The following is a 20,851-nucleotide window of genomic DNA, read 5'->3' on the forward strand; positions in this document are numbered from 1 at the left end:
AAAAAAATCTCATGATGTAAAAACATATACATTGAATTATCTAGTAAGTGATTAATGCAATAAAAGAACATGTGGTGGCTTGGAATATGGCCTAGTAGTAAAGTTCTCACCTTGTACACTTGAAGCCCTGGGTTTGATTCCTCAGCACCACATATATAGCAGAATAAGCCATAAGTGGTGCTGTGGCTCAAGTGGTAGAGTGCTAGCCTTGAGGAAAAAGAAGCTACTGACAGTGCTCAGGCCCCCAGTTCAAGCCCCAGACATGGAAGAAAAAAAAAAAGAATAGAACATGTGTAGGCTATCCTAGTAATTTCAAGTTTTCCTGCATTTCCATGGAGATTATATCTAAAAGAAGGACCTCAAAGGATGTCACAAAGGAGGAATTTGCATTGAGCATAAGAATTAGCACAAGCATGTGGCCTTCAGATGTGGAAATCTAGATTTCTGGTTTAAGGTGACAATTCCTCTGACAATTTCAGGTGTGTGTGTGTGTGTGTGTGTGTATGTGTGTGTGTGTATGTTCAGTATTATTTGTCTTAGCTTATCACACCTAAAACAACATATTGAAAACTGTATGTACTTTTATTTTGAGGCAGTGTCTTATTTGCAGCCAATGCAGTCTTGAACTCAAAGTCCTCCTGTGTCCAATCTCAGTGTGTGTGCCACCTGCCATATCTAGCACTATCTACTTTTTCTACATCACGCTAGAATCCTTAAACTAATAGATTTGTCCATTGAAAATGGTGAAAATTCAGTGAGGAACAGAAATAAATTTTTTAAAGACAAATACAAATCTTTTAATAGATGAACCATATTCTCCCATTACTTAGATTGTTTTGAACTCTCATAAAGCAGTGATAGAGTCAAAACACTTCATGTACTTGTGTGACAATGGACAATAAAGCTTGTTGAGATTGATCTGAAAAAGAGGGAGAGAGAATGAAGGAAAAGTATGGAGAAGCAGAGTCTAACTGAGGTACATTGTATGAGCATATGGATGTGACAAAAGTCTCTTCTGTATATAATTAATATTAATAGAAAATAAAATGTTCACCAAACTGTACAATTCAATTCAAGGGAAAGGTAAGTATATATTGTGAGCTATATTATGTGATTCTACTAATCCTTTCCTTCTTCATTGTGGTACAGTTCTTTTCCATTAAACTCCCCCTTTTTACTCATAAATATCCTAAATTCTTTATATAAATTTCAGCCCAGAACACTATTTCCCATGTGGTCATAAGTACTTGGCATTCTGGAATTTTTTTTCTGTAATTTAAGGTTTGACCTCAAACATCTTTTCAGAAAGAAAACCCTCCCTCTGCATGTGAAATAATGCTCCCAGATTATCTTTGTATCCCCTTGTCTAAATTATTCAATCACATTAAATATTGAAACTAGGTGATGTATATGTGTCATTTTACCAAAATTTATGAAAAGAGTGACTTATGGGAAGACTAAAGATTGTCTGGCACAAATTAAAAACTCAGCAAACAAGTAGCTCATCTACAAAATGATTTAAAGAAACCAAAGAGAAGGAATAATGTACATTGTCAGAAACAAGCACACTGGAGTTTTAATGATGTTAAGCTTCTTTTCACTTTTTTTCTCTGATTGTTTTTACATTATTGGGCCATTGTTTTGCACATGTCCCATTGAAGGAGGAGCAGCTTCCTAGTCCCATTCAATCCTTTCTAAATGTGGACAAAATGTCAACACATATAACGCTAACATTTATAAATGAATTCAACTCAAAATTTTCAGATGCGTGATGACGATGTGACTCGCTTAAGACAGGTTCTAGAAAATCTGACTTTCAGAGAGAATCTCACTGGCTTTAAATTATAAGAATGTTTTAATTAATATAATCAATGTCACAACTATAATTTGGTAATTTAATTAATCAAGAATTTAAAAGCTAACATTACAACTAAAGGAACATTGGAAAGAATATGAGGAATTGTACAAGCATACAGGAGAAAAAAGATGAGTAATGAAGTGAAAAGGTGAGAAATTATCTATAGTGAAGGATATTACAGAATTTAAAAAAACACATTTTTACTGATATAATTGTGTAAATGCTGAGAAGCTAATTGGTAACCTGAAAAGGATCCTCATGTAATTTTGTTTGAAATAATAAAAGAGACAACGATGTAGATATTAGATTGTACAACTTAAATATGCATCTAAGTAAATTGTCACAGCTGTCTAATACCTATAATTCTTTTTTTTCTCAACCATCTCTTTATTTAATCATAGAATGATTTCCATCTTCCATCCATCATAAAGAATCTACTTCATGACTTAGCCATTTTTATGGAAATATTTGGTATTTAGCATAAACACTGAACATTAACCAGAGATGTGTTAGTTTCAAACAGTACAGGAAAGAATTTTTCTAAAAATCCAGAAAAATTTAAGACTTAAAGAACATGTATAAAGACCAACATTATCATCCCTTGAAAAAAATCAAATTTTATCATAATAATAATAATTGTAAAAAAAGGTGGAAAATGAGTAAACATAAATATCTGATGTATTTCTTTGATAAATACATTAGAGAAAACAAATGCATTACACAGATAGCTTGATAGTATATAAGCATATTATTTTGAACTCTGTATGATTAAATCCAATAAATGAATTAAATTCCCATTTTATTTTATTTCTTGTTCTTTGTGAAAAAATAGACTGCATCATTTGTGTAAAAATCAGAAATAGCCATAAACATACACTAAAGCCATTGAAACTCACTATGGAAAGATTATTGGCAAACACAACACATTTTTTAAAGCAAAAGATAAAATGTTACTGTAGTATTTTTTCTGTTGAATTTTATCCCATAGTTACACCTACCATAGCATAGGTGTTAGGCAGTAGAGGTAGATGAGTTGGAGGAGAAAGGAGTATATTGAGCGTGCACACACACTCCCAACAGCCAAATGGGAGAGCCAAAAATGTCCCCATCGGTTTGAGGCAGCAACGAGGAAGGATAGATTCTTTTCACATCCCATAACCGAGGCCAGAATCCCTCTCCTGTTCCACAGCTGTGCGGGACCCCTTGCCAAGGTGACCCCTGTGAGGGAGGGGCTGCCTGTTGCAGCCTTGAATCAAGCACATGTCAGGCCTCTGCGACAGTGTGTCCGTGAGAAGGTCTCAGATAAATGTGTGCAACCTCGTTTAAAAAGTGAAAGCACATTGCTCTTACAGAGCCATCGAAAGTAAAAGGTCACAGACACAACTCAGATGTTACAAATCCACACTTGGTGTAGACTGCTCATCAACCGTTACTGTTCCCACATGGCATATTTGCTTTTGCTGTGGCTGAGAGAATTTTACTAGACCCAGGTAGAGAAGAGTACTCGGGTCAGAGAACACGTTTTTTCTGCTGATTGCACACCATCCTGTTACTCTGTCTCCCTACATCCTCTGGTGATTTGACAGTCTCTTAGCCTCCTGGTCTCACTGAGGCACACATTGTATCCTCAGCATGTATGCCCACAAATAGCAACAACAAAATCCTAGCTACTCAGGAGGCTGAGATCTTGAGGACTGACCTTTGAAGCCAGCCTGGGCAGAAGAGTCTATGAGGTTTTATTTCTAATTAACCACCAAAAAGCTAGTAGTGGAGCTGTGGTTCAAGTGGTAGAGCACTAACTTTGAGGATAACATCTCAGGGACAGTGCCCAGGCCCTGAGTTCAAGCCCTAGGACTGGCACCAAAAAATAATAATATATTACATATATAGTTATTATTATTATTCCACAGCTTACCAAGCTTATCAGTAGTGTAAATTTATTTCACTGTTACTTCCAGGTTTCATCTTTTGTTACTTTTAACTCATTTCAGTTTTTGTGAACCTCAGAAATTCCACAAGCATTCTAAGGCTAGTACCCCACCATGCAAAAATCTACTAAACAGGCTGTTGTGGACACTGTTAGCAAGAATACTGTGCCTCCAATGACAGTCGCTTTGCCTGATATTTCTGATGTTTACCTCTGGAGCACAGAAAAGTTTTTATGTATTGTTCCTCTACACTTCTTTGGGTTTTAGAATAAATGGAAAAGTCTGTTTGTCTGAGCGGTCATAAAAAAATCTTCCTCCCTTTTTATTTGAATAATTCCTATAGTTCTAGATCCTGAGGAGGTAGAAACCTAGAGTTTCATTGTACAAAACCAACCAAGGCAGAAATATCCAAGAAAATCCACCCCTAACTGATCAACAAAGGCTCCCCTGAAGGCACTAGCCATGACCAAGAAATCTGAGTGAGAGCACAAATCCATGAGTCTAAACCATGTACTGGCAAAAACACATAAAATACAATAAAATATAGTAACATTGGGTTATAATAAAAATTATATTGTAATAGTGCCTAAGATCACACATTCTGGAGACAAAGCAACAAACAGCATAGTTGGAAATTACTACAATACTTTGCATTATTCAGGCTCATGCATTGCCTCATCTTTCTTCACACTTAAGGTCCAAGACACAAATGATAGCTTTAAGTGTTCACAAGCTAACCATAAGTTTATAACTTAATAACATCATAAAGGAAATCCTCTAATGTTGCCTGAGGTTGGGGCATTTAAGAATGCATTATACTGCTTTTCCTCACTTCATTACTCTATTATTCTATTACGCCTGGAAACTTATATTCAGAACTAGATTAGATCAACAGATGGCTCAAGAAAATCTCATCTTTTCTGTCTAGAAAACAATATCTGAAAGTTTCTAATCAATCCTTGATTTTTCTTTCTCCAAACAGATATGTTTCCAACTCCCCCATGGCTGCTGTAAATGTCACGCGGGTCACTGAGTTTATTCTCGTGGGTGTTTCAGATCAGCCAGACCTGCAGCTTCCTCTTTTCTTTGTGTTTCTCCTCATCTATGGGCTGACCGCGGCGGGAAACCTGGGCATCATTCTGCTCACCAGCATCGACTCTCAGCTTCAAACTCCCATGTACTTCTTCCTCCGACACCTGGCCATCATCAACCTTGGGGACGCTACTGTCATTGCCCCTAAAATGCTGATCAACTTCTTAGTAACTAAGAAAAGCACCTCCTACTACGAATGCGCCACCCAGTTGGGAGGCTTCCTGGTTTTCATTGTGGCTGAGATCTTCATGCTGGCTGTGATGGCCTATGACCGCTACGTGGCCATTTGCAACCCTCTGATGTACATGGTGGTGGTGTCCAGGCAGGTGTGCGTCCTGCTGGTGTCTCTCACGTACCTCTATGGCCTGTTTACCGCGGTGGTAGTTACCTCTTGTGTGTTCTCTGTGTCCTACTGCGCCTCCAACGTCATCAACCATTTCTATTGTGACAACGTCCCTCTATTAGCATTGTCCTGTTCTGATACCTTCTTTCCACAAACCGTGGTCTTTACATCCGCAGCTACCAATTTGTTCTTTTCAATGAGTATTGTGCTGGTATCTTATCTCAACATTGTCCTGTCTATTCTGAGAATTCGCTCCTCGGAAGGACGGAAGAAGGCCTTCTCCACCTGTGCCTCTCACATGATGGCTGTTACTGTGTTCTATGGCACGCTGCTCTTCATGTACCTGCAGCCTCGAGCCAGCCACTCCCTAGACACCGACAAGGTGGCTTCGGTGTTCTACACACTGGTGATCCCTATGCTGAACCCCATGATCTACAGCTTGCGGAACAAGGATGTGAAAGCTGCATTAAGGAGGTTCGGGGCAAACCCTTGCCATTCCATCGGGCAGATGTAATTGAAGAAGTCTGTGGGTAAACGAAGAGGGGACTACTCTAGCCTTCTTTCATCTAACAAACAGAAGATCAGGTGACTGATATGTTTAACAACATCCATTAGGGAACAAGAAGATCTAAGAGTTGAAGAACAACGAATTAAAAAAACTGAAGTGAAACTCTGGATTATTAACTGCTGGGCACAGTGCCTCAATGCTGCTAATCCTAGATACACAGGAGGCTGAAATCTGGGGATCACAGCTCAAAAACAGCTGGGACAGGAAATTATCTGAGATTCTTATTTTCAGTTAAGCTCTAAAAACCTGGAAGTAGAGTTGTGACTCACTTGGTAGAGTGCTAGCCTTGAGCAAAAACAAGCTTAGATATAGCATCCCGGCCTTGAGTTCAAGCCCCAGAAATGGCACACAAAAAAGATAAAAGAATTAAGACAAGATGTAAATTAAATAAATAAGAGAAATTTGAATCAAGAACATACTTTATGGACAAGTGAAAAAAAAGGTGCTGTTTTGATGCTTTTTTAAAATCTATTTTGTTTCTTCTTGAAACTAATGAGTATCATAGATCTACTAGATCAGGATCATCTTCCAAATCCATTACTTATGAATAACTGGAGTCCTTTTCACACTAATTCATAAAATTTCATTAGACAATCATATTTAAAATAAAAAGATAACCTTTTCTTAATACTATTTTATGAATGTGTAATATGACCACTAACTTTAAATTCTGAAAGATAAATATGTGAAGACGAAAGCCATTTATTGCAATTAATATAATATCTATAATTTTTAAATGAATGATGGAGAAAGAAAGCTATAAAATATAACTTTATCCTGTATATGATTTTTAAATTTGATAGATTCTGTAAAGTATTCCTGTATCTTTACTCTTTATTCTGCAAAATAAATATGATGCAATTATTTAAATCTTTATTATATAAAATAAATTTGACATTTTATGATGCTATTATAAATAATGGATCAAATGTCTGGAGATTTCTGGCATCACCATAGAACATATTTCTTGCTTGTAATGTTACTTTTGATCGGTATGTTTTACCATTCTAAATCAATACATGTGGCAAGGTTTATCTCAGGATTATAGTATCAGAGCCATAGCATATTAGGATATTGGTCACATACACACACACACACACACACACACACACACACACACATACAACCACTCTTGATAATGTGGTCTGCTAATATACCTTAGGAATTTTTTTAAAAATACAATAACATTGTGATTGTGTGTATCTTTTCTTTCCTTGCAAGATCTGTCAGTTGAAAAGGCTTGGAATTATGTGACTCTCAATCAATATAAACACACTAAAAACACAAATGTTTTTTAATGACATTTTAAAATAAAATAATCAGGATTGCTTTGGTAAGGGATCAGAATGAAGGGTTTATGTGATGGTTCCAAAGATGATTATAGTGTGAGAAAATAAGAATTACTGAAACTCAGAAAGAAAAATAAAGGGAATATGAAGAAAGAAACAGGAAAAAGAGCCAGACAATAAGAGAAGAAGGAAGGAAGGAACAGAGAGAGGGAAGGAAGCAGGGAAGGATGGGAGGAGGGAACATGGAGCAGAAAACTCAGATAAAGCAGTAAACAGAAGAGAAAAGATAGGTAATTGCACTGAATCATCAGGAAGCATGGAGCTGACTTCTGAGAATGATCCTTCAGTACTTAATCACTAAGATCTGGATCTAAGTGGGTTCTGCTACTAGGCTATCACTGTTTCTAGACACTTTCACCAACATACCTGGAAAGTGTGTATTTGTGAGTGTGTGAGTATGTGTATATGTGTGTGTGTGTGCGTGTATCATGAGACAATCTCAGGATAACTAATTGTCAGTAAATTTTAACTCAAAACAATAAAAATAAATATTTTCCACTAACCAACTATTAAACCTAGATCCTCGCTTATAATTTTTAGCTCTTTAGTGACAATGAAATTTTACAGATATTTTGTATGGAGCCATTATTTTGTATGTTTTATCTACAAATATTTCTTCAATTACTGACATAATACTTATTTAAACTATAATCATGAGACGCTAGGGATTATACACGAAATTAGTGAATTATAATTGTAGCAGAATTATAACTATCTCTAACAATGAAATCTCTAGACTAACATAATTACTTTACTTACATAGGCCCTACTATAAAGTTCTCACATAGTAATCTTCCCTAATAACTCAGAAGGGAACATGAGATTAATAGAAGTGTCCCAACAGAGTCCTCTAACATGAATCATTGACTTTTTAAAATAGCTAGGCTACTGCCTGACATACATTAGGAAACTTGAATGATTAATACAGTTATTGAATAATTATAATGATAAGCATAACAATGTGGTTTAACCAGATGAAAAACCAAACCATCATTTTTTGTATGACAATTTCTCTTTCTGTGTTTTTTAAATTTTTATTTATTTGTCATTTATGGGACATGAAGTCGGCCCGGGTGTTGTCCTTGAGCTATTTTGCTTGAGCCTGGTGCTCAACCACTCTGAGCCACAGCTCCACTTCTGGCTTTCTGGTGGTTAATTTGAGATGAATATCTCATGGACTTTCTGACCCTAGCTAACTTTTACTTTTAAGATTTTTTTATTATTGTGTGTAATGACCTGAGGTAAGTTTCATTTATTTATTTGCTTATTTAAAAAAAAAATTTTATTGTCAAGGTGATGTACAGAGGGGTTGCAATTACATATGTATGGTAATGAGTACATTTCTTATGGAACACTGTCACTCCTTCTCTTGTTTTTTTTCCCTTTCCCTCCACTAATCCCCCCCACCAACTTGTAAAGTTCATTTGCAACATATTGCCTTGTGAGTATTGCTATTGCGTTTTCACCCTTTTTTTCCTTTGTCTCACAATTTTGCCAGGCTAGCTTTTAATGGTTGGACTCCAATCTCACCCTTCTGAGTAGCTAGGATTACAGCTGTTAGCAACCTGGCTACTGTAGCACCTGGTTACCGTGAATTTTTTTGACAGCACCCTTAAAATACCAAGCCTACGAGTAAACTCTGGCCAATGACTTAGTCTTTTCAGTAATAAATCAGACAATTTCTTTTTTTAACTAGTAATTTACCTTATTGTTATTATATGTACAAAGGAATTACAACTACATAAGTCAGGCAATGAGTATGTTTCATTTCATAGTGTCTTCCATTCCTTCACTCTCTTCCAGTCTTTCTCTCCTGTCTCCGCCCACAAGTTAAATAGTTTGTTTTAATCCCTAAAACAGTGTTGAGTGGGCTCCACCAAATTTCAAAGGACAAGAAAGCAATATTTAGAGTCCTGCTTAAATTAGCATGTCCAAGTGTAATTTTTTTTTTTTTTTTTTTTTTTTTTTTTGGCCAGTCCTGGGCCTTGGACTCAGGGCCTGAGCACTGTCCCTGGCTTCTTCCCGCTCAAGGTTAGCACTCTGCCACCTGAGCCACAGCGCCCCTTCTGGCTGTTTTCCATATATGTGGTGCTGGGGAATCAAACCAAGAGCTTCATGTGTAGGAGGCAAGCACTCTTGCCACTAGGCCATATTCCCAGCCCCCAACTGTAAATTTTTTATCTTTTACTATCCATTGAGTTTCCTTGTAGATTCATGGATACATTCTAATTATAACAAATGAGGTAAAACATGCAACCTATATTTCTTTGCATCTGACTTACTTTGCTTGATATATTTTTTCAAGTTTTTCCATTTCCTTATGAATGGGGCAATGTCATTCTTTCTGATAGAAGCATAGAATTCCATTATCTATGTATCATATTTTCTTGATTTATTCATACACTGAGGGGCACTAGGTTGATTCCATACCTTAGCTATGGTAATACTGCAATGAACATGGTTGGGCTGATGGCTTTAGGGTGGTCTAGTTTGAAGTCAATTGGATAAATGCATAATAGTGAGATTGCTGGGTCACACAGTGAGACTAAAGGAGAATATTCTTAGGAGAGGATCACAAGGACTCAATAGCTATGTGCATATAATCATATAAAATTATGCTTATTGAAATGAACTCAAAGAAATGTAAATGAAGTTTTTTTTTAATTTTACTCTGCATGGGTTTTTATTTTTCTATTTTCCCCTTTGTCGCTGTTTTCTTTAAATTTCTGTAGCTTTTGTCTTGTATGTAAGTTTATCTGATTTGAGGAGGGTAAGGGGAAGCACAGAAATGGTGGAACAAATGGTGAGCTAATGCAGCAATGACACTCACTAGGCTAGAAAATGAACTATACAACTTGTGGGGGAGGGCGGCCAGGAGGGAAAATCTGGGGGGAAATAAGGGAAGAGGTGACACTGTTCAAAAACAAATGTATTCATTACCTAACCTATGTAACTGTAACCCCTCTGTACATCACCTTCATCAAAAAAATGTCATTTCTTACCTTGAACATTAAAAAGCATGTATTTAAATAAACTAATGGTGGGGCCCAAGGCCTGGACATATACACTGTAATAAATGTACCTATTTCTTACTTAATTTATGAAAGATATTGTCTTAGGCCTCCACACTACTATTAGATTTTAATGGTTTCTTGTTTTATTTTGTTTTGTGCTTCAATGTTGTTGATAACACTGAAAAATCTATAATACTGTTAGATGTTGGCCAGGGTTTGTGAATGGAGAATGATTTTCCTGGCCTTGGGAGGAGCAAGTACACAGACACACACACACACACACACACACACACACACACACACACACGCATACCCCACCTTGAGAGTACAGCACCATCGTTGCATTTTAGAAACCACTACATTGCCAATATGGATAGAGTATGAAGACCATGGCAGAATGAGCAAGGGACAATTCTGCTAAGGAAAACAAAGACCTTTGAAACAATGAATGAAAGATGGTCTTTCTAGAGTTTTGATCCAGTCCTAAGAAGTTGAATGAGCTTTGGCAAGTCATCACAATTTAGCCAGTTTATCCTGCCCTGTGACTGTTATACAAAAATAATTGTCCTGCAGGACAACAATTTGTCAGCAACGTTGTTTCCTCCATCATGGAAGGGAGTTAGGACTTGAGAAAGCTCTCTCTTCTTTCTTTCTTTCACTCAGTGGCCCTAGAATAAGAACCGATGACATTTGAAAAAGAAAAGAAATAGCATTTTGTCATATTTTCACATGTGCAAATATACATGTATATATAATGTACTTCCATAATATTTATCCCTATCACTTCACTAAAACTCTAGAAAAATGAGGTAAGGAAGAAAAATATTAATACAGGTACAGAGAGGGGATGAACCTAGAAGGAAACAAAGTACATCCTATGCATGTATTTAAATATTACCCCCTCCCCCCAAAAAACTTCTGCACAGCTAATTTGTGATAATAAAAAGATCCAACAGAGATTGAACATTAATCCATTTGTATCTTATGTATTTATCTACTTGAGAAAAGGCACTGGATTTTTAAAAGGTGATGTACAGGTTGGAGGTGTGGCTCAATTGGGAGTGCACCAGCTAATGATCTAAAGAGTCAGTCTTGAAAAGCATAAATGGGAGAATTACATAATATGTGGAACACAGAGCCTACACATGTAAAATTTTTATACTTCTCATTGTTTACATGATTAATCAGGTTGTGATTTCTAAGAATCTGGCTACATTTTCTGCTTCAAAGCAATATGTTTATAGACCATATAGAAGAAATATATCAACCCCACATATTCTCACATTTCATTTCAGTGTTCTAGATCAGAATTTATTTTAATACAATAGTGAATAATTTTTAAATTCATAACCACCATATAAATACATACATATTCCTTGCCTGCCTATACATGGATAGAAAAACTATTTCTATCACCTAGTTCAAACCCTAAGTGCCATATGTGCTAAAAAGCACATAGAATTTTACCAAATGTCTTGTAAACAGTGTTAAGTATCAGACCTTCAAATAATTTTATACAATTTTCTTTTTTTTTATTTATTGTTGTTGTAAAGGCTATATATTTACATGCATCAGGTAATGAGTATTTTTTTTTTATCATTGTCATCACTTCCCTTGTTTTCTCTTGTTTTCCTTCCCAACTCCTCTCCCCTGCAAGTTGTATAGTTCATTTTCAAAATAGTGTTTAGTGAGATCATTGTTCCATTTGTTCAGCCTTTGTCCCACCACTTCTGTGTAGAAAAGCGGTTTGTAATAATTTTCAGAATTGATTTACAAACTATCTTAGTCATGTTTAAAGTCATATTTAAATAAACACTAATAATATAGAAGGGAAAAATAAATAAACTTATAATGATGTATCAAGAGGTAAGATAAGCTTAGCAGTAATCCCCTAGGAGGGTAGAGTTGTAGATGTACAGCACTTCAAGTCCAGTGACTGGCATCAATAAATCTCCTTTTGAGTATGGATTCTGATTTTTTTCATAACCTTATTTAATTGTTCCCCGGAGTAAAGATCCTTGGGGACAGAGAAACTAACAAAACCCACAGGCAAATGCCACATGCACGTATTATGAGGAAAAATAGAAGTGCATTCTATCTGGGTAGGTTAAAAAATTATCTAAAGATGATGGATGTTGACTCATTGAAGGGTAACATCAACAACATGGCGCTTCAGGTTATAACTTTTAGCGTAAGTAGAGCTTAATACAGTGGGATACTTTGAAGTATATTTTGTCAAATAAAGGTAAGCAGTGTTGTCTGTGAGTGTGTTTTGTACGCATGCATTCATTATGATGCTATATGTCTAAGGAACATGAATGGGATGGAGGTTCCCTTTTAGAATCGGGTAAGTCAATGAATACTCATGATCATGAAAAGCTACATTATAAAATATGCCCCAATGACTTTTCCTTACTGCAATGAATCTAGAGTTTATCCTGGATAAAAGGCATTTATTACACAAAGGTTATCAGTCTATCCATAGAGATATTTCCCAAAGAAAATAATATATGTTAAGAGTAAAGGGCATAAATATTCAAGTATCATTCCAAAAGTTCATCTTTAGTCCCCCATTACCTAATAACTAGAAGATTGTCCATTAGAAAAGTTAGTGAAAACAGTGTGGCTTTCATCAATCATGTGCATGAAGTCAGTAAGGGAAGAAGTATAAGAAGCAGTGATTATGATGAAGGAAGGAATAAGTACAAATGAGATAAGTGTAAATGGTTGCCAGAAAACAGATGCAAAAAAATACTCCACATGGAAAGCAATTAGGTAAATCTTCATAAGACAGGCGCTATTTCAAAATACTGCGAAAGGTAGATAATAGTTCTGCCCCTTCATTTTTCTTATGGAGAAGGAGAGTAGACATAGCAAAAAAGGAACTGCAAATGAACAGAAAAACAAAGAGGTGCATAAAAGACTCGATTGTTATTGACAACTACAGTTTGATCACACTGAGATTGATCCCTGTCTTGGATCAGTATCTATGGGTAGTAGTTGGGGGAATTGAACAAAATGACAACCCCATGAAGTCACTCATTTTGAGAAAAACAAAAGTATGAACTACTTTAATGCATATTAAAATTTCCTGAATGCAAATATTTCAGCATTTTGTGTTTTAGAATTAGAGAAATACAAATGATAAGAAAGGATAATAGACAGTAGATGAAAGTTACAAAAAGTTTCCACTTCCTGAACTAGGGTATACTTTTATTTCCTTAGCTCTATCTTCAGACTCTAATGTAATAAAGTTTTCATTGCTTACCATTGAATAACAAATATGCAACTTAAAAGAGAAAAATTAGGCAAATCAAGGGAAATATAAAGTGGAGGATTCACAGACTTACAGAAGAATTTGAGGAGTCATAAATAATTTCTCTAAAAATATATTTATTTACTTGTGTTAATGAAAATAATATGATTTGCAGAAGACCAGAGTAGATTTTAGAAATTTACCTGTACCTATTAGTAGATCATGAATTTTCTTTTTGAGCCTTACCCAGTATTATGTGAACTGAACACACTAGAACACGAAAAAGAAACTAAAGATCTCATTTTGTATATGTTTATCCATTCTATGCTCACTTGTAACAAGTGTTTATATACGTATTTTTTGCTCTCTCTTCCATTATGCCTCAGTGATGGAGATGTTATTCAAGAACAGTCTGCATATAATTTAAATTTCCATGGGCATAAGAAGTTGGTATATTATATTACAAACATAATAATACTGTGAGGACCTGAGCAAGAAATGTGCATTTAGAAGCTAATCATTTCAAACCAGTGATCTTATGCTGGTTCAGATGTTTCTGTTTCATCCTATTCTTGGTAATTTCTTAAAAAGAATAACAATAAAGATATGACAGTTACATGACAGTTCATGAAAAGAAATGAGATAAACATGAACCTGGTTACAACTCTCATGAAGTTAGCTGTTTTTATTAACTGAATTGTTAATTTATCATTAAGATTACAATGAAAGTTTGACTGCCTGTATACAATACATTACTAATATAAAGTAGATGAAAGTAGATGAATACAAAACTGGGTCTCTGTCATCAGGGGAGCAACGAATGGTTATTTCTGCACAGGCAAGATGGTAAATCTGTGAATGCAGCAGTTGTGTTTTACTTTATGTTCTGGATGGCATCTGCTCCCTAAGACCATTGCTTGGATATTTTAACAAATTAAACTATCATTAAATACCACAATGAACAAGCCTTGAGAGAAACTAAGGCAATGGGAACCCCCTTATAGACTCAACTTTTGTATAAATAATTAATTAAAGTAAAATAAATATTCCTTATACACATGTATCTGTTTCTGCTACCCATCCCATTTCCAGAAGCCCAGCATACTAACAATTATATAAGCTACATTGTGAATGCACCACTTGGATTTCATTCTCTTATTTCTTCATCTAGATGTGAAGGCACATGGCTCAGATCAATTGTACCCAAGTGAAGGAGTTCATTCTCGTGGGTCTCACGGATCGCCAGGAGTTGAAGATGCCTCTCTTCCTGGTATTCTTGTCCATCTACCTATTCACAGTTTTAGGCAACCTAGGTTTGATCCTGGTCATTAGGATAGATGCAAGACTCCACACCCCTATGTACTTCTTCCTTAGCAACCTGGCATTTGTTGATTTCTGTTATGCTTCAGTCATTACACCCAAAATGCTTGGGAATTTCTTATACAAACAGAATGTGATATCCTTCAATGCCTGTGCGGCTCAGTTAGGCTGCTTTCTGACCTTTATGGTATCAGAGTGCTTGCTTCTGGCCTCGATGGCCTATGATAGATATGCAGCTATTTGTAACCCTCTTCTCTATATGGTCACCATGTCCCCAGGAATCTGCATTCAGCTTGTAGTGGTGCCTTATAGCTATAGCTTCCTGATGGCACTGTTTCACACCATCCTTACCTTTCGCCTCTCCTACTGTCACTCCAATGTCATCAATCACTTCTACTGTGATGACATGCCTTTGCTCAGACTCACCTGCTCTGACACCAGCTACAAACAGCTCTGGATTTTGACCTGTGCTGGTATCACATTCATCTCTTCTGTTCTGATTGTCTCTGTGTCCTACATGTTCATTGTTTCTGCCATATTGAGGATGCGCTCAGCTGAAGGAAGACGCAAAGCCTTCTCCACTTGTAGCTCACACATGCTGGCTGTCACCATATTTTATGGTACCCTGATCTTTATGTACTTACAGCCAAGCTCTAGCCACTCTCTTGACACAGATAAGTTGGCTTCTGTCTTCTATACAGTAATCATCCCCATGTTGAACCCCCTGATCTATAGCCTCAGGAACAAGGATGTGAAAGATGCCCTGAAGAAAGTTACCATGAGTAGAAACAAGGCTTTTGTGTTTCTGAAAGTAAGACAATTATTTCCATTAACTAAGGTTGACTTTCTGGCATGACCTTTGATTCCTTCCAGTCATAAAACTAATATAGTACCTGGTTCTTAGATGGTGATAAATAAAAGTCTGCTACAAAATGAAATCATTCTCTGTATCTTTTGTAAGCAAGTTGATTTAGCATTATATTTCTTTTTTTTTCTGGTGTCCAACAACATTGGTTTTATTGGTTACAGGATAAGGAGGGCACAGTGCAACACAGGGTCTGCGGTCTACTTACAGGCTGGCTTGTGAGGCAGCTCACAGAAAATTCACTTTTCATTTTGTTTTGTATGTTTGCGAATGACTACTGATCTACCATTTTGAGTGTGGAACACATAAATAGTGTAGAATGTGGTAAGCAGAAGGAAATAGTGCACTGATTGTTGGTGCCAGAGTTCTTATATATCAGGTCATAAATATAACCTACACGATGTGAAAAACACACTTCGCACTCACCAATTTCAGTTCCTGTGGTTAAAAAAAAATTGAACATTTAGTGCAATTTTCTATCTTATCCTATACCAGATACATGCCTTGGAAATGCGCCAATATGTGTTTGGAACAGAGCTACAACTGAAATGTCAGGTGGAAGGGAAGATGCAGCCAGCATTTACATATAGGATACATATGTGAACATGTCTGGAAGAATTGTGCACTGAGTTTCTACACACATGTCTGACAACACTGTCCATTGAGTCAGCTATTGCATGGCAGCAGGCCACGTCCTCCAGCCGGCACCGCTATTTCCTCACAAAGATCTACTGCACAGAGTAGAAAAAGATGGCAGTAAAAAACATCAGATTCTTCGCGTTCCAGCAGCTATGTCCCAGATATCATGGTAGAAACTTGAGTCACTGTGCCTAGAAGCCACATTCCTGTACACTAGGGGCCTGGGTGTGCCTTGGTGACCGCAGCTGTCTCAGGGCAGCATCGCCATACTGGATGCCAGAGCCCATTCTCTCAGAGTCCAGCTCACCTGATTCGATTTTGTTAAGATTTTTCTTGCACACTGCATAAAAGCTTCTTCTACGTTCTCTCCTGTCAGTGCACTCGTTTCTAGGAACATCAGCTCATTCTCCTGTGTGAACCTGGAGGCATCAAGGAAGGTAACTTCCCGGTCCCCATCCAGGTCCTTCTTGTTCCCACACAGGATAATCACAATGCTCTGGCTCGCCAGCATTCTGGCATCTGGTGATGTCATAGACAAGGAGCGCCCCGGCTCTGTAGTAGCTTCTAGTCACAGACCTGAATCGTTCTTGTAGTGCTGTGTCCCATATTTGTAACTTCACATATTTACCACCAACATTTCAACATTTATTATCTTTGAACCAAATTCCACTTCTATCGTATGATTTGAGTCATCTTTGACGTAGGTCTTGGACATGGCCTTCTGCACCATCATGCAACGTTGAGGCCAGGCCAGGCTCTGTCCTCGGATCCGGAGCAGTGTGGGGTGGGGACCGAGCAGCGAGCGCACACAGCCAATGTCCAGGGCAAGCGCGGCCCATGGGGTTGCGGCCCAGCGGGACTCAGCTCTGCGCATGAGCACGGCCGGCCAGCGCCGCGGCCCAGGGGGCAAGGAGCAATATATTTCTTAACGTAAAGGACAGCCTAAGAATTTAGATACTTATTTTACATACTTCTTTTATTATTATTATAAGTGGTTTTGCAAAGGGATTTTCATTCAACATGGCAATTTATGAGTGCAATCATCTTAATCAATGTCACCATTTTCATCACCTTCTCCCTCCCATCTATCCCAACCCCACCCATCTCCTTACTTTTCTTAGTTCCATTTACATGGTTTCTTACATAATAAATTGTAACAAATTTATCACATCTAATAGCTGTACACTTTATACACCAGTAAACAACGGAAAAGAGTAAAGGCATTCTGAATGGCCAATAAAGGAAGATAAGTGCTTTAGAAATATTCTCAAAATTAAATACAAATAGCATACTCAAATTAAATATATTTTAATTAATTTATAGATAACTATAAACTAAGAATTTCAACTAGGAATAACTTTTCTCAAAGGACATATTAGACAATGTCTGAAGTTATTACTGATTGTCATAATGAGAATGTGGTTTGGAAAAATACTATGGCAGATGAGGAAAGACACTTTGAAAATAACCTACAATTTACAGAACTGCCTCTCACAGGCAAAGTTATCTACTCCAAGACATCAATAATGTCAACGCTGAAAAAGTGTGCCTAATCATTATGAAGATTTCATTCATGTCAAAATGGCTGGTATTCCTGTTGAAATCATCTATTCCTTCTAGTTTCTCTCATACGGTCCATCAACTATCAAGCCTATTATTATAAGCACAGTTAAATTGTATTTGTATCATTCTTCTGTCAGTTTTTACCTCAGGCACTTGGGGCTTCCTTGTCATTCATGCATAAATCAGTCATTGCTTACTTACACTATCTTGTTACCATAGCTAACTGTCTCGATTTTTGGTAGCATATATTGTTCTAAAGTATTTTTACCTTTGACTTTCAAATAACAAATAAAGCTCTCTTCTAGCTATGAATTATTTGGAATAGTATACTATCATTTAGTTTCAGTAAATTCATACCAGCCAATATTTTTATATTTGCCTTTTAAATTTTGGTTAATTGATTAATCATCTCCAGCTTTGATTAGAACGCACAGCCCACTAATATTTCCTATAATTATTGGCATGGTTGATTTTATGTCTATAATTTTGATACTTTTATTCTAAATGGCTCATGGTCTTTGTGTTTCCATTTCAGATCTATAAACTTTATTGTTGAAGATTTCTTTTTGCCAGTCCTGGCACTTGAACTCAAGGCCTGTGTGCTATCCCTGAATCTTTTTTTCCTCAAGGTTAGTCCTCTACCACTTGAGCCACAGCTTCATTTATGGCTTTTTCTGTGATTAAGTAGAGATAAGAGTCTCACAGACTTTCTGCTCTGGCTGGCTTCGAACTGCAATCTTCAGTTCTCAGCCTCCTCAGTAGCTAACATATTACAGATATGAGCCACCAGTGCCTGGCTGAAGATTTTATTTTGATATTCCTTTTCTGTATTGTTAGACACATAGCTATACTGATGTTTTTCTTAAAGGTTTGTCATTTTTGAACATTATGATATTATTCAGTTTTTAAATTGCTGCTATTTTCTTGCCTACTGACATTTCTGTACAGTCTGTAAAATGTACATTTCCTCTACTGTGGTGCTACAGTTGAGCATTGAATATTTCCCATGTGCCTGCTCTTTTTTTATTGAGATATAACCAGTTTTCTTGAACACTTTTCAAATTGTTACTAGAATTTGTTCGTTCTCAAGGTTCTATAAGTGTTTATTTCAAAAATGTGTCTCATTGTTTTGTTGATTTTTATAGAAGGATATATTTATGGGAAGACTTCCATTTTTTAATTCAGAAGTTTCTCAAATTTTTGTCTCCCTTAATAAAAAATTATATAAACAAATCATTTTTAATCACTCAGTTCATTATTATTTTTCAGTACTGCATAGAGCCATGTTTCAACCATAAAAGATCAAAGTTTCAAAATACTATCATAATAGTAGTTACAGATTTAATATATGAATTTAGGAAAACATAATTCAGTCCATAACTGCTTCTTTTATTTCCCTAATACATGTCAAATTCATTTTCTTTTTCTTATGGCCAGAGATTAACTGACAAGATAATCTACACAAGATAAACATAAAACAATTGTAAATAACAATAGTCTAGAAGAGGATATGAACAATAGGTATTTCAAGAAGTAAAAGCAAAGAGAGAATTACTACTTAAAATACTCTAAAGCATGCTCAAAGGTTGAATGTTCAAGTGCTTTAAATGATATACTTTAAGAATTTTCACAGGACAATTTTTATCATTACCCCCAAGATAAGTTTAAATTTTTGACTAACAAGAAAAACTAAGTCAAGAATAATTATATTCAAAAAATGAAATTATTAAGACAGCAAAGTTATGTCTAAAAGCAAGACTTTGTATCTGTGGGTTGTTTTTTTTTATTAAAAACAGAATCATGCTAATTGATCTTTAGTCTTCTTTGACATTCCTGTGGGATCTGGGCTGTAATTTCTGTGATCATCCTATTTACATCATAATCCTAAGTAAATCCTTGGGGATAAAGTCACTAACAAAACTCCACAGTTTGTTGCTGAACAAACTTAGAGAAGAGAAAGGAACACTCTCAGCCAAGTAAGTTCAAAGAGCATTTGTCACAATTAGAGATACTATAAGCACGTTTAAAACTGAGATAAAATAGAATAAAACACATTTGATGGCATTATCTGAAGTAAGACAAAATAAAGTTGCCTCTGATTTCATTTTAGTTATATGTGTATGTGTCATCATATAAAAATTGGAAAAAGATTTGAGAATGCCAGGATAAAATCTATCAGACTGTTTGAGAAAGGTAGGCATGTAATTAAAAACTACTTTTTCTAAAATTTTCAAAAATTGATCATTTTACTTGGGATGAGGAATTATCCATATTCAATTTAATATATTTGATGGAGAAGATGGATGTTAGTTTCTAACAAGGGGTATGGGTGTTGAATTGTGACTGTAAAAGTTAGCCTTTTGGGCTGAAGGTGGTAGCGTATACCTGTAATTCCCACATCTTAGAAGGCAGAAAAGGGGGAATTGCGGTTTGAAATAATTTCAGGCAAAAGTCATGATGTCTATGTACTATACAGTAAAGATATGGGTTCTTTTTTTCTTTTTATTCCTCATGCAAAGAAAAATTTATCAGTTAGGCTAGATTTCCTTTTTTATTTTGTTTTTCATTGCGGAGTTTATGCATGAGAAATGAAAATTTTATTCCAGCCATCTCTGTCTTAAATTTAAAAGATGTGTTTCACAAATTGCACATGAAGCCATTTCCTTAGCTCAGGATTGTCTACACATTTTCTTGTTCGCTATCCTCTGTGTTCAAGACTTGTAGGTATCGCACTCTGATTCATGAACATTGGTAACTCAGCTTCCAATAACATGTAAAAGTGATTATTCTGATCACTGACTTTATGTATTTAACAAAATGCACCTCCTAGTATGTTAATGGAATAAATGTTACTTACTTTAAAGCATAGCCATACATGATATGCACTTTTCTTTCTGAGGCAATATTATCTTGCTGTGTTTGACAGAGAGGGAGAAGAAAGCAAAAAAGAAAGAAAAGAGAAGAGAGACAGAGCTATTGTCTTAAGGGATCTGGCAGCAGGAATCATCATATATGTTATGTTCATTTAAACTTTTTATTGATGTTCATTTTAATGA

General features: G+C 36.0%; 2 protein-coding genes and 1 pseudogene across 2 annotated transcripts; 2 read left to right on the forward strand and 1 right to left on the reverse strand.

Moving 5' to 3' along the window:
- Positions 1 to 4,787: 4,787 nt before the first annotated feature.
- Positions 4,788 to 5,735, forward strand: LOC125361683 (olfactory receptor 8J3-like). The gene has a single exon (XM_048360264.1). The coding sequence runs from the start codon at positions 4,788 to 4,790 to the stop codon at positions 5,733 to 5,735; it is 948 nt and encodes a 315-aa protein (XP_048216221.1).
- Positions 5,736 to 14,591: 8,856 nt separating this feature from the next.
- On the forward strand, positions 14,592 to 15,584 carry LOC125362558 (olfactory receptor 8U8). The gene has a single exon (XM_048361377.1). It carries the CDS (start codon positions 14,592 to 14,594, stop codon positions 15,582 to 15,584), a length of 993 nt encoding a protein of 330 aa, XP_048217334.1.
- A 696-nt stretch (positions 15,585 to 16,280) lies between these two features.
- Positions 16,281 to 16,815, reverse strand: LOC125361926 (annotated as a pseudogene).
- Positions 16,816 to 20,851: the final 4,036 nt, after the last annotated feature.

Source organism: Perognathus longimembris, chromosome 13 (assembly GCF_023159225.1).
Source record: "Perognathus longimembris pacificus isolate PPM17 chromosome 13, ASM2315922v1, whole genome shotgun sequence".
In the NCBI taxonomy this organism is placed as follows: domain Eukaryota; kingdom Metazoa; phylum Chordata; class Mammalia; order Rodentia; family Heteromyidae; genus Perognathus; species Perognathus longimembris.

Bases quoted from the DNA above. Each gene is read 5' to 3' on its own strand.
- LOC125362558 (XM_048361377.1), top strand. From the start codon at position 14,592: ATGGCTCAGATCAATTGTACCCAAGTGAAGGAGTTCATTCTCGTGGGT.
- LOC125361683 (XM_048360264.1), top strand. From the start codon at position 4,788: ATGGCTGCTGTAAATGTCACGCGGGTCACTGAGTTTATTCTCGTGGGT.